Source organism: Sapajus apella, unplaced genomic scaffold (genome assembly GCF_009761245.1).
Source record: "Sapajus apella isolate SASKATOON/1434 unplaced genomic scaffold, GSC_monkey_1.0 scaffold71, whole genome shotgun sequence".
NCBI lineage: Eukaryota > Metazoa > Chordata > Mammalia > Primates > Cebidae > Sapajus > Sapajus apella.
The window spans coordinates 3756997-3771984 of NW_022437011.1; the positions used below are offsets into that span (position 1 = coordinate 3756997).

Sequence of the window (14988 nt, forward strand, 5' to 3'; positions counted from 1 at the left end):
TCAGACCTGCCACCCACGCACTTCACCTCTTTGCACCTCACTTTCCTCATCAGATAAATGGAAATTCACACCCTACCCACATTCCAGATTTGCAGTAAGGATCAAACGAATTCTTATGCAATATTATCTGGCAACATATTATTGTGACTGCTAAAGCTACTAAAAAAGATACAGAGTTAACTTGACTTTAACTTTTATCTAAAACTTTTTATCTAAAGAAAACCGAATAATTTTTCATTAAAATATCACATTGAAAAATACAATTTCATGTCATTGTCAAAATAAAGACATTTTAATGATAAATATGAAACACTTAGAATGTAGACCTACGGTGAATCAGTATTTCACACAATATAAAGAATAAAAGGTGGATACAGAAGATCAAGTTGAGAAACTCTTATCTAGAAGGAAAAGAACTGAAAATATAAGAAAAGATAAAGAACATACTACAATATTCATATGTTTAGAAAGAAGTTAAAAATAGATTGAAACTATGGTAAGTAGTGCCCATATATGTTATTTCATTCATATTTGTTTATTTATTCCACAAAATTTACTACACATTATCTATGCTTCAGCATTCTTCTGGACTGTGAAGCTACCACAGGGATGGTAGAAACCAGACTCTCCTTTTTATAGAATGGACAGAAAGAAGGAAAGTCTGACTGAAGCATGAAGAAAAAGCAGGTTACTGGTTTTCTCTCAAAAATCATTCTACTGAAACTGCAGAAGCATACGGAAATTATAGATCAAACTAATTAACTCAAAACAATCACTGCTATCCCCCTTCACCAGAAAATCAACAGCAACATACTAACTAGGTCACAGGTGTAGAGAGGGGAATGACAGAGCAAGTCAAAAGGCCAGCTGGGAGATGATGAAAGCAGGTGCAAGGATTTACAACTCCACCTCCTTCCCCTCCAAACCCCAAGGAGGAGGATCACGACCTACAGAAAACACCTCTTCCTATGACAATGCCTGAGAGCTTACAGATGGATTCCTGACCTGGTGAGTGGCAGCAAACTGGAGTGGGAAAGAGTGGATTGATTCAGAACCTCCAGCTCTGGGTCTTGTCTTTTTTTCTATCTTTACACTCACCAAAAGGGCTACAGACTGAAGCTTGACCTTGAACATTACCTAACTAAATTTAGCAGAAAAAATAAATACAGCCATTATGAAATCTTACAGTAAAAATATCTGTGTACCTGAGAACTAAAAAATAGAATATACTAAACAACATGTATCAATTGAAGTAGAAGCACTGGAATGGATAGAAAAATATTTTATCAAGTCTATGCTATAGAAAAATAGGAGAAGATATCTGCATAAACAAATATAAAACAATAACAAAAAAGAAGTTATAAAGGAAGAACAAAGTAGAAATTTTGAATATGGAAAATAGTCAAATGATAATAAATCTAACAGTATAAATAATAAAGATGGGATAGGTACAAATAAATAATGAACTTGTGAACCGATGATCAGGTCAAGGAATTCTCTTAGAAGGCTAAGGAAGTAAGAAACAATTTTTCTAAAAAAGGAAAAGTCAAAGGACATTTAAAATAGTATTAGAAGTCTCCAAAAGAAGGAAATAAATATAGAAATAAATATTTGAAGAAAGGAACAATTTCTATAATTAACAAAAAATAAAAGAATAAAAGAGAGAAAAACAAGAATTTAAAACTAAAATCTAGTTAATAACACAATTGTGTTTACAGAAAATAAACGGAGGGTAAATTAACGTACATTCAGAGAGAAGACAAAGATACTGACAATAGACACAGATATTAGCAATAGAATAAGTAATTAAAAGTATGGATGATTTAGTTAAGAATAATCATAGTAAGAACAAAAATAAACCACTACCCAAAAAAAGCTAGAAAGAAGAAGCTGAAAAGTATAGTAACGGAAAATATTTTTTAAATGGAGGAACCGAGTTCTACTATAACAGAAATAACAATAAATTTGAATGGGCTAAACATACAATTAAGAGGCAATTGGTAATTGGATGCTTCAAAAAAGGAATCAAACCATGTATTGAGAAAAATTAAAACTAAAAGCATTGTAGTATCAAAATAATAACATAAATATACAAGACCAAAATGAATAAGAAGAGAGCATATGCAGCAATATTAACACTTAAAAATTATAATTTAGTACAAAAATGCATTATAAGTGACAAAGAATGACAATATATGAAATTTTAAAAAAGGCAAGGACAAGAACAGGAAAGTATAACAATCATGAGTATATATTCACCTAATAATAAAGACTTTAAATATGTCAAGCAATAACAAATAAAATGTAATAGAATTAAGGCCTGGCATGGTGGCTCACGCCTGTAATCCCAGCACTTTGGGAGGCCAGGGCAAGCAGATCACATGGTCAGGAGTTTGCGATCAGCCTGATGAACATGGTGAAACCTGGTTTCTACTAAAAATACAAAAATTAGCCAGGCACAGTGGTGTGCACCTGTTATCCCAGCTACTTAGGCGGTTAAGGCATGAGAATTCGCTTGATCTCAGGAGGTGTAAGTTGCAGTGAGCCAAGATCATGCCACTGCACTCCAGCCTGGGGGACAGAGCAAAACTCCATCTCAAAAAAGAAAAGAAAAGAAAATCAATAGCTAGAGTTAGAGATTTAACCAAACACTTCTCAGAAATTTATATGTAGAGAAAAAAGAATCTTAAGCCATTATATTTTTATAGAAAACTACAGCCAAGAAATAGAAACTTTTTTAAAAATAATAGATTAAACCTTCATAAAAGCAGAGTATTTGTTAGGTCACAAAGTCTTAAGAAGCAACATATAATTGATACTACGTCGTTTATGTTCTCTGACCAAAATTTAATAAAATTAAAAGCTAATGTAAAATATTTAAAAGTTCTACATATTTGAAAATTAGATAATTTATTACTAAATAACATTGGGGTTAGAGAAATTAAGAAATGTTTGGAAAATAATGATAAATAGAAACACTTAAAGTACAAATTTTGAGATGATTATTAATATCTTTAAATATATTTGTCAGAAATTTTTTAACAATTAAATTTAAAGAATAAAGTATTCCTCAATCCCATTGTAAAATGAGCAGGAACAAACATAAAGAAACAGGAATTAATTCCATAGAAAACAGAAACAATTGAGAATATCATCAAAAAAGCTGATATAAAAGATTTCTAGTAGGGCTTACCAAAGAGAAAAGTAATATGAAAAGTAAAAATATATGGAATGATAATTTAAAATAACCATATAAATATTGAGACATTAATACAATGAAAAGCATTTTATGAGTATTACTATGTTAATACATATGAAAACCAAATTGAATATATGACTACAAAAAGTATAAAATAACTACAGTTGTTACACAGGTCAATACACATTAATCCAATTGATATATTGGTCTGAGATATTCCCACCCCAAAATAACTCAGTCCCAATAGCTTTATAATCTGTTTTTCTGAAATTCTAGGAAAACTTGTATTAAATAATTGTTTACAAGTTATTTCAAAGCAGTTACAAGTATATAAACTGAAAAATAAAATTCTAAACAGCTTTATTGTACCTGCTAAAACAGCATTGTAATTATTGCTTTATATATTAAGATTATCTCTTTAAAAAATGGCTAGGAGAATAACTCATGTTTTCATTATTTCTGGTGCTTTTCATTTCTGTCTGTATGTACAAGCTACCTTTCAGCTAAATGACTTCCTTCATTATTATTTTTAAGGTAGTGGTGTTAACAGCAAAATCTCTCAGATTTCATTAGTACAGGAATATCTTTATTTCACTTTAATTTTTGTAGAATAGTTTTAAGGATGTAGAATATTGCTTAATCTTTTTTTTTCTTTCAGCATTTTGAACATGTCATTTTACTGCCTTCTGGCCTTCATTATTTTAGATGAGGGGCCAGCCTTTAGTTGTATACAGCCTGTATATAGGATGTGTCATTTTTCTCTTGCCACTTTCTTAATTTTCTTCGTTGTTTTTTTTTTTTATTATTATTTCAACATTTTAATCATGATGAGCCACATGTGGATGCCTTCATATTTATCCAATTTGGGGTATATTGAGTTTCTTAAATGGTGAAATTTATTTTTTGATCAAATTTAAGGCATCTTAGGCCATTGTTTCTTCAAATAATTTTTGTATTTCTTTTTTTCTCACGTCTATTTCTGGTATTCCCATTATGCATATGTTGGTTTGCTTGCTGCTGTCTCAAAAAGTGTATAATTTTGGTCATTTTTCTTCTATATTGTCTGTCTCTGTATTTCCATTGTTAGTTTCTATTAAGCTTTTTTCAAGTTTGCTAATTCATTTTTTTAAGCATTCACAAATCTGCTTTTTAGTCTCTCTATTGAACTGTTCATTTCAGTTATTATGCCCTTCAACTCCAGGATTTTCATTTCGTCTTTAAAAAAATTATTTCTCTTTTTCATTGAAAGTTTTTATTGGCTTATTCATTGTTATTATACTTCCTTGTGAATCCTCAAACATGATTTTTTTTAGTATTCTGCATACATTTTTAATAGCTACTTTAAGTCTTTGTCTGCCAAATCTAACATCTGTACACAGTTAAAGACAAATTCCATTAATTTTTTTTCTTGAGTATGGGTTATATATTCTCGTTACTTTGAATATTTTATGCCTTTTGGTGAAAATTGAATTTTTTTTAACCTAACTCACCTGGATTATAAAAATTGAACATTTTAGATAATATAGGTACTCAGGTTTATAGTTATTTCTTTAAAGATTGTTTTCACTGCTTTTTTATTCTTTTTTGCTTCTGTGGCTGAATTAAGTCTTAGGGATTTTCCTCTCTCATAATTGCAGTTGCTGATGTGCTGCTAAGAAGATGATAATAGTTTTTATTATAGTTATTTTTTTTAAGCCTTGCTTCCTATGTTTTTCTTCTATGTCTCTGTAGTTTTGTGGACAGCTAAGTATTAAACACAGTTTGTGTTCAAATACCTCAAGCTAACAAGGCTTTCATTCTGTCAGATACACCTTTGTGCATAGGGTAGGGCATGCAAAGTTCAGGCCACTTTTACATCTACCCCAGCATTTGCTTCTCACTGAGACATTTTGTGTTTATTAAGTAAATATGTACAGTTTCATGGTCAATTAAGAGTTTGGGAATATCTTGGCCCTCTTTGGGCTCTTTCACGCCTGTGTGAAGTCTCAGCCAGGAATATACTTGCTTCAATTATGACTGCAACCTCAGGCCATTTTCCTTACCCTTGGTGAAGATTGTCACTTACACTGAAAACACCTCTGGGTATGGCTTTTGCTCATTACTCCAAAAAGGTTGGCCTTCTTCAACAATGGCAATGCCGTTGCTGACATTTGTACTCTGTCCTGTATAAAACCTCCATGCCAACCAAGCCAGGGTTTGAAATGGGAGTATCCCTGAGCAAGAATATCACAGACCTCTCTTTTTATTCCTAAAGTCAGGATTTTTTCAAGATAAATGCTTCTCAGATAGGCATAGACTGCTGATCAATTTTCAGATTGCTAAAATGGTTTTCTTCATCAATTTTGTCTAGCTTTATAGTTGCTTTTTGAGGAGAGGATCTGCCAACCACGTCATTAAGTCATAGTCCGAAGTGTCACACCTTAGGAGAATTTTATGTAGATTCCCAAGCCAGATAAGAATAATTTAAGGGAGAATGTGTAGATTCATTTTACTTAAGGACATAACTGCAAATTTTCTAAATAAAACATTACTATCCAATTTATTTAAAATATAAAGTATGATTTACTCTAGGAAAACAAGAATAGTTTAACATTATGTAATATATTCAAAAATTTATTTACATTAATAAACTAAACATAAAATTATTTAAATTATTGCAAAAAAGACATTTAATAAGAAATACATATTCAGAAAATTAAAAATAGAAATTTTCAAAACTTGCTAAAGTGTATAGATAAAAACTATGATGAATTTTACACTTAATGGAGAAACTTTAGAGGTAGTCCCGTTAATATGAAGAGACAAAGGGGTATTTGATGTTCATTATCATTACTAGTGTTTAACCATTGACCTCTGGATCCTTTACCAATTATATAAGAAAAGAAAGAAAGAAAGATGTGCTAAGACTGAAAATAATATTATAAAACTTTTGTTATATGTAGATAATATGATCAACTACCAAGAACAAAAACAAAAGCTGCCTGACATAAGATTAACCTGAAGAAATAGATAGAATTTGTTTGTATCAATAATAAACAGATTAAATGCAATAAAAAACCAAATATCTTCAAAATAGTAATAAATTTACACATCTTAAAGTATTAACAAAAATTATAAAAATCTGTGAATATTTTATAAATTTTATAAAGTAGGTCAAAATTATATTAATTAATCATAAACTATTCTGTGCTCTTGAGGGGAGAAAATTAATATTGTAAAAAGTCAGTTTTACCCAAATTAATTTATAAATTCCTTGTATCCCTAAATACATTGGGTTACCAAATTCAAGATGAAAATTTTATAAATTCAATTATTTTTATCTCTGACATATATATGAAAACCATGTATCTATGCATAGGTCCATCAACTTTTAACAACATGAACTAAGTAGGAGGATTTACCATAGTAGTTATTAAAGCAATAAATGAATCTGAAAAAAAGAGGGACCTCAGAAACACGCACTTACACTCGTGTGAAAATATTGTATAATGTTAGCAACCTAAATTATGAGAAACATTGAATGAATGAATTCATCAATTAAAAGAAAAGTCTTCACATGTACCAAAAACATCAGAAATCAGAAATTATGGATGACCGGACTGAGATGGTAGAGATGGAAATGGAGAAAAGGGGTTAGACTTTGGAGGCAGCACCAACAAGATTTGTTGATGGAGTGAGTACCCGAGTTGGGAAGTGAAAGGATGACATACTAATGAAAAGAAAATTAGTAATGAAAGAGGGAGTGAGAAGATGTCTGTAGGAGGAAATTCCTTGAAATGCAGAGCACCTTATTCTTAAGAGTGAGTAGCAGGGTTGATTTTTGATGGGAGGAATCTAAGAAAAAAATGAGTACATTGTTCTGTTTTATAGCGGAGAGACAAACAACAATAATGAAAAGCACATGGAATAATTGCATGAATCCTTTTAAATACAAAGACAAGTAAACATTTAGACAGAACTAATTTGAAAGGCACACAGCCAAATATTAACTGCCTTAACTTATTTAATTTAAGTTACTACTTATTTATGTAAGTAGCTTCCCAAGTAGTGAACCATGTCACTATCAGAGTTTTATCTAGAGGGTTTTTTTTTTTAACAGTTTTTTTGGTCACTCAGGTATAAAATATTAACAGAAAGTAATTTTATATCTTAAAACTGTAATTTTAGCTTGGTGCAGTGGATCACACCTGTAATCCTAGCACTTTGGGAGGCTGACACGGGCAGATCATCTGAGGTCAGGAGTTCCAGACCAACCTGACCAACATGGAGAAATTCCGTCTCAACTAAAAATACAAAATTAGCCAGGCATGAGGGCACATGCCTGTAATCCCAGCTACTCAGGAGGCTGAGGCAGGAGAATTGCTTGAACCTGGAAGGCAGAGGCTGCAGTGAGCTGGGATCGCACCATTGCACTCCACACTGGGCAACAAGAGTGAAACTCCTTCTCAAAACAAAGCTAAACAAACAAACAAAAGCTGTAATTTTATTTTTTGAAACTCATACTTGATTAAAGTTCAATAAATTTGTGTATATATGGAAACATCTAACTAGCTCTATTTTTTAGGTAGCAAGTTTGTTAAAATCAGTATGTTTGTATGTATTTTGCTTTTTTTGTCATTTTCTCTTATTTTATATTTTTAAACACCATAGATATATCATTTTTTATGAAGAAGAGAGAGGAGGAAAAGGAGAATGGATGTTACAGAGTGAGCCACTCTCTGAATGTGACAAATAAGGCACATACAAAGTTGCCACTAAACCTTTCTGGCCCCCACAGATTTTGCAGAATATTAAAGTAGCTCTCTTTTGCAGCAGATAAAGAATTTGCAATTATTCATCAATTTTGTGGTGTCTGTTATTGTTTTAAAAGTGAAACTGGTTGAGCCCAGGCAAAGAATTTAGTAGACTAATGTTTACTACGGAGGCTGAGGTTTTCAGACATTCTTGGCTAATAATGCCAAGGAAGATGTCAGCGTGGTTAGACCATGGATGTTATAAGTAATTAAGGTGTGCTAACCCTGACTGATTATTTTAATTATGTGTTGGAACCAGCAGAGAAGAAAAAGGAAGAGGAAAGTAGAGAAGAAACTACACAGGAGACGTGGAGTGATATGAGTGGTGGTCAGCATGGCTGGTGGTAGTCCCAGCTTTGTCAATAACCCATTTGTGAGATATTGTAGGCTGGATGTTTCCACCAATCTGGGTCCTAAATTTTTATTTTTTAATTTTATTTTTAGATTTTTTGTATAAATTTAAAAAATATTATATAAATTTAAAAATGTGTAAAGTGAAATGGTTTGTATACTAGGCTCAATTTGCAGTTTCTTTCTTTCCTTTTATTTGACTTCGTAATGTTTTATTACCATTCTTTTTAACAAAGAACATTTTTCTCAAACAAAAAATTAGCCTGAGTCCCCGGCTGCAAAATAGATATAAACAAGCAACTCTAGTTGAATTAGGAGTACCCTCCAGGTACTACAACATATACAGTAAAAAGCAAAAGAGGAAAAGGAAAAGGAAATAGAATGAGCCAAATGCCTGCTAGAACATGTTAAACCCTGAGACTGGCTTTTAAAACTTAGTTTCTATTTGGTCTAAAACTCATTTTATAGATGAAAACATTGAGAGCCAGAGATACATAACATTTTCCAAGTTACATAGGCAATAAGAATTCTAAGATTTGAACTTAGTTCTACAGTTCCAGGAAAGCTCTTCTTTGGGCTAAGACAGGACAAGAGGAATGAGAAATGATGGCCTTGGAAGGCAGACATCACACTGGCTCGCTCCGCCTCTCAGTTTCTGTCAGTGCCTCAAATGTTTTCAGAGTTGGGTCATGGGTTGGGCTTATGGACAAGATGTACCAGATACTTAGCCCACCCCTGGACTAACCCATGTTCCCTCCCTTCTAAGTAGTTGGCTTTAAAACAGGTATGACCTAGTAATTAAGGAATAAGCAGATATCTCTAAGTAGAGTCGAACCTCCTCTCAAAAGTAAACATGACAGGTTGGCTCCAAATAGTCTCACCTCTGCTGGGGCAGTAGCCTTGGTAACTCTTGCTAAATCCCTGGCCCTTTTCTGCGATTTTGCTTGTTTTTCCCTGGAAGAGGACAAAGAATAGCATAGTTTAAACATTGTTGTTTGCTCAACTTTTAGAAATAACAGCGTACATGGTAAACTTAATTTTACTACTCCTCAGCCTAGTCTGGCATGTCAAAATTGGAGGTATGTTCAGAAATGGGCACAATACCTAAGATCTCCCCTGAACATTGAAAAATATCTTGAACATGGTATTATTATCATTACGGTTGAGACGGAGTCTTGCTGTGTCACAAGGCTGGAGTGCAGTGGCGTGATCTCAGCTCACCGGAACCTCCGCCTCCTGGGTTCAAGCGATTCTCTTGCCTAAGCCTCCCCCGTAGCTGAGACTACAGGCCACACCACCGCACTGAGCTAATTTTTGTATTTTTAGTAGAGATGGGGTTTCACCATGTTACCTAGAATGGTCTTCATCTCTAGACCTTGTGATTCCCCCACCTCGGCCTCCCAAAGGAACATGGTATTATTGCAGGCAAGCAATTCTACCTTTGACTGCATAACAGACTACCTTCCTGGACTACTTCCAACAGCCGGGTGGTCACCAGCTCTCAAAGCTATCTGCACTATTCTTTGAATGCAGTTTTTGAAAGACAGTATTCACATTGAAACTGCTTATACTGGCTCTAATTCCAACATCTAGGGACCCACAGAGCCAATCAATTTTCCATAAGGCAGAACTTTAGCAATCTAAGGACAGCTTTTATGCCTTGAACAGCCTCCTTTCCAAGCAAAGATACCCATTCTATTCCAACATAATTTACACAAGTAATAAAAATAATAATTGAATGAGTGACTTCAAAATGATAAACTGTCTTCAGACACTTAAGGCATTTTATCTTTGTTTTGCATTATTTTTCAGTGCATTTGTTATATTCATACTTTCAGTCTTATATTAAAACATCTGATGAAACAAGAAGAAAATTTTATAGTAAATAATATACTTGCTGGTTTACGTTCAGCTTTCAAAAGAAGAAAGAATTATTCAACCTACCCTGGGCCTCCCATCCTCTATTAAATCTTGTCTTCACTTCTTTATCTTCTTACAATCTCTTCACTAGAAGCAGTGCATGATCAAATGATCTGAGCTTCATTACCCCAATATGATCGACTATGTCAATCCCCAAATTAAATCCTGTGACACATACCGAACTGACATTTAAAAAGCCAGCCATAACATAATTATCCTAAGTAGGTAAGCTCAGCATTGGCTTGCTACCACTGTTAAAGTTTTGACAGCGGTCAAAAATTGAAGCTAACCTTCCTTTTCAAAAACAAATTAGGACACTGGTTTGAGGATTTTCAACTGATAACTCAAACCTTCTTTTACCTTTGAAGTGACAAGGGAGAGACGGAAACCAAGTTAAGAAGCATTGGATAGAGATTGGTAAACTTCCAGGATGCTAATCCTTTCTGAGCTGCAAGGAGTTGGAAACTATAATCTACCCTTCAGTTCATCTCATCCTGGAGTAATGCTAGGTGTCTAAAGACACTGGCAGCTCACAGAATCAGGGTATACCTTGCATAAGTCCTTCTGCTGGTTGGCTGCCACAAGGAGAGTCTGGCATCACACTTAAGCGGATCTTCTCAGCCCCTAGGCTGCAACAGAATCAGGTCTTAACAGGCCCAAGGAATCTGACTTTCTTTTTCAAATTCATTTTTTTCCAAAACCAGGAAGTTCAAAGTGGAACTACATCCTCAAAAGACTATAAAGTGCTACAAAAGATATTGATACCAGGTCCTCTGCTGCTTTTGGAATCTTGTTTGAGTGATTATTAAAATCTTTCTAGGTGAGTGGCAATTATCCAACTTTACCTGATGGAAGATGTCAGAGTGATCTGCTAAGCACTTTTATTTAACCATTTTGGTTTAGAAAAATGCACTTGAAAGAAAAGAAACAGAATACGTTTACCAGTTCAGAGGCTAGCTGTTCACTCAAACATTGTAAAGAAAGAAAGAAATCTTTACTCACAGTATCATTTTGCACGTGGCACATTTATTGATGAGCTTTATTCCTTCAAGACTTAGAAAAAATTTATTATCCTGGGGACAGAACAGTTTTCCGTTTTTCATAAATGCCTGAAGCCCACTGCATATTTCCTAAGATAAAGCCAAAAAACATTGTATTAGCTGAAACTACATCAAAACAAAGGTTCGGTTTGACATATATATGTAGTTATATGTATATGTCTACATATATATACATACAAGTCAAAGGTTTTATGAAGATTAGCTATAAGTATGTAAAGCCCTCAGAGAGTACCTGATACATAGTAGATATTCAATTAATAAATTATCCTCCTTCCTTCTTCGTCCTCCTTTATTATTATTATTATTTTGATGTTGGTGATGATTGTCATTATTATTACTGGAATATGCTAAGATGACATATCTAAAATACCTAGCACACAGTAGGCCAATAGTAATTGCTGTGAAAGAAATATGAAAATGTTGCTGAAGGACTGAGGCAAGGTGTTTGAGCATTGAACACTATAAAGTGTCTGCTTACATTTCCTTATGGGTGTACTGCAACATACCAGCTCCTAAAAATTTTAACAGTGTTAAATGAAAAAATGATTTCTTGGTTATACATATTTGTAAAACAATTTCCTAGGCTGGTTTATTTTCTGAAAAGGACTTGATGTCCCTTGATACATCATTTGATTTATAAGCACAGGCAGACTTACCTTAAAGCTCATACTTTCTTTTCAGTCATTCAATACATTTTATTAAAGTCCTACTATACATCACTCATTCTTTTTTAGGAGCTTAAAATATGATACATTTGTGCTACCTAGTAAAGTACTACTTTAAAATGTTATATTCCTTTTTAATTTAGAAAATTCACTATTTATTTATTTATTTATAGATGGAGTCTTGCTCTATCACCCAGGCTAGAGTACAGTGGTGTGATCTCAGCTCACTGCAATCTCTGCCTCCCAGGTTCAAGAGATTCTCCTGCCTGAGCCTCCTGAGTAACTGGGACTACAGGTGCATGCTACCATACCTGGCTAATTTTTGCATTTTTAGTAGAGATGGGGTTTCATCACGTTGGCCAGGTTGGTCTCAAACTCCTTACCTTAAGTGATCCACATGCCTCAGCCTCCCAAAGTGCTGGGATTACAAGGATGAGCCACTGCACCCAGTGAAAATTCACTAGGTCTTTAGATTAAGCCATTGGAATCTAAGGGGATTTTTGTTGTTTTTTGTTTTGATTTTTCAAAAAAAAAATCTGCCTCTTGAATCAGGAAACAAAGTTTTGCTTCAACTCTGACAAACACATCCTCTTCCAAAAAATTTACTAAAAGATTCCATTTAGGCAACTATATCTGTATCTGGGGTTTTGTACTTGTTTTTTCTCTTTTCTTTTCTTTCTTTTGTTGGAGAGTCAGGGTCTCACTACGTTGCCCAGGTCAGTCTTGAACTCTGTTAGCCTCCTATATCCTTATTATCATCATTCAGTGAGTCAGCAATCACTTATTATTATATTACTATACTTTCCTAGGTGCCACAGATACAGCATTAAGTAGAACAGGACTATACTTGCCTGGATGGAAAATAATGTACCTAATCTACTCTCTTAAAAATGGTAGACAGTTGGTAGCATTACAAAATAATTAATGATGAAGAAGAATAACTAAATAATATCACAGACTAGCCCTGGGAAATTTTGCTAAGAACAGCCTGCTAAAATAGCTCTAAGATTATTATCACTACACAGTGACTCCATTGGAGTAGCACCATAGTAATTTCAGGACACAGATTAATAACTGAGCATCTTCAGATCTATCTGATCTCTGACTTCACAGTACCAAATGCCAACTTTGTAAGTCATGCTTATCTTGCTGAGTATAATTGATTCTAAAATCCATATAATAGAATCAGAGAAGGGCCTGATGTCTTTGTAATAAAAAATATATCCCTTATGAAGGAAGTCTTATAGAAAGTGTATGGAAGAAAGACTCATGATAATCCTGGAATAAAGCTCTAAATAATTTTGAATGTTTATCATAAAAGAGTAGCATTAGGCCAGTTGCAATGGCTCATGCCTGTAATCTCAGCACTTTTGGATGCCAAGGCAGGAGGGTTGCCAGAAGTTCAAGATTCTCCTGGGCGATATAATGAGACCTTGTCTCTACTTATAAAAGATAAATTAAAAGAGTTGCATCAATCAGAATAATCCCTAAATTGGACTTCTCCAATGTCACTATTAGATGAGAGCTTGATTCCTAGAAAGACTCCATCTCTTACAAACCGAGCATCAGAGGCCCAAATAACAGGTTAAGAAACTTGTTCACAGTGATTAATCAGTTAAGATGAGATTCAATGCTATTTTTCTGAGTTATGAAATTATCCAATATATTCTCTTAGGAAACAGAAAAACATCATAAAAATGGAAAGACACAGTTGAGTTTTTCTCTGAGCAAAATGGAATACCCTTTCAATTACCATATAGAGAGGGTTGAAACAGAAGCGTACCACCAAAAGTCATCCTGAGTTGAGTAGATGACTTTTCAGCAACTGTTAACTTGTAGTCTAACTTCCAGTCCCTGGCTTGTTTTGTTACTGTTGCTGCTATTCTCTTTTTCTCATCATGTCCCAGGAAAACTGAAGCCAAGTTCTTCCCATTTCCCTCACTGGCAGAGGTCTAATCTGTTGTCCATCTCCAGATATTATAATAAGACCCTCCATTGCTGGCTGGCATTGCCCTAGCTCAGTGATGAAACACTGACCAGTTTGCTTTTGCCTGCAGAATGACTCTTTGGTGATGACAAATTTAAGCATACTTAAAATCCTTGAAGGTTACTGTAGTGCTTTTCCCTGTGGTTTAGGTTCATGTTTATGACATCTAACATGTTTTTATGATGCTGAAAGGAACCCAAGCTACTAAACTTGGAAAATAACAAAAATTGCAGCATCATAAAAAAGGCTACATCGACAGTTTTCATTTCTGACACGGTATCAAAAAACAAGAACACAAAGGTTTCCAACTAAATAATTCCTTCTTTGTGTTCTTCTTGACTTTAATACCAATGTAAGAAGTCACTAAATTTGTTTTTTAAATATTTTTCAGTGAAATAAATGTTAATGCTATAAAAATATCAGTGTAAAATTCACAATATCTGCCATAAATTACCAACCATCACCATGAACCCTGAAAAAAGAAAATGACTCTATGCAGTGAGATTTACACATAATATCCTTCTTTTTTTCCAGTATAAAACATTTAAGTGAACATGCTCTCTGCCTCCCAAAAGTCTAGCCTTTTTTTACTCTACCAAACTTTCTGGACCTCTCCTTGATCAGCAAACTTATATGAAATAGTAGAGAACATGATAAAATTCTCTAGAATACTCATGTAAGAAGTTTCTTTAAAAAAATTATTGAAGTGGCCGGTCACAGTGATTCACGCCTATAATCCCAGCACTTTGGGAGGCAGAGGCGGGTGGATCACAAGATCAGGAGATGGAGACCACTCTGGTCAACATGGTGAAACCCCGTCTCTACTAAAAATACAAAAATTAGCTGGGCATGGTGGCACTCGCCTGTAGTCCCAGGTATTCGGGAGGCTGAGGCAGGAGAATTGCTTGAACCTAGGAGGCGGAGGTTGCGGTGAGCTGAGATCATGCCACCGCACTCCAGCCTGGGTAACAAGAGTGAAATTCCATCTCAAAAAAAAAAAAAAATGATTGAA

General features: G+C 34.1%; 1 protein-coding gene across 2 annotated transcripts in view; it reads right to left on the minus strand.

The window, feature by feature from the left end:
* SPINK5 (serine peptidase inhibitor Kazal type 5) overlaps window positions 1–14988 on the minus strand; it is a 68472-nt gene that overhangs the window by 50557 nt on the left and 2927 nt on the right. For both annotated transcript variants that reach the window (XM_032250298.1, XM_032250297.1), the window contains exons 3-4: window positions 11266–11393; window positions 9225–9297 (exon numbers count right to left, since the gene is read on the minus strand). In XM_032250298.1, coding sequence (XP_032106189.1) covers window positions 9225–9297; window positions 11266–11393 — 201 coding nt within the window. The remainder of the gene's footprint in view (window positions 1–9224; window positions 9298–11265; window positions 11394–14988) is intronic.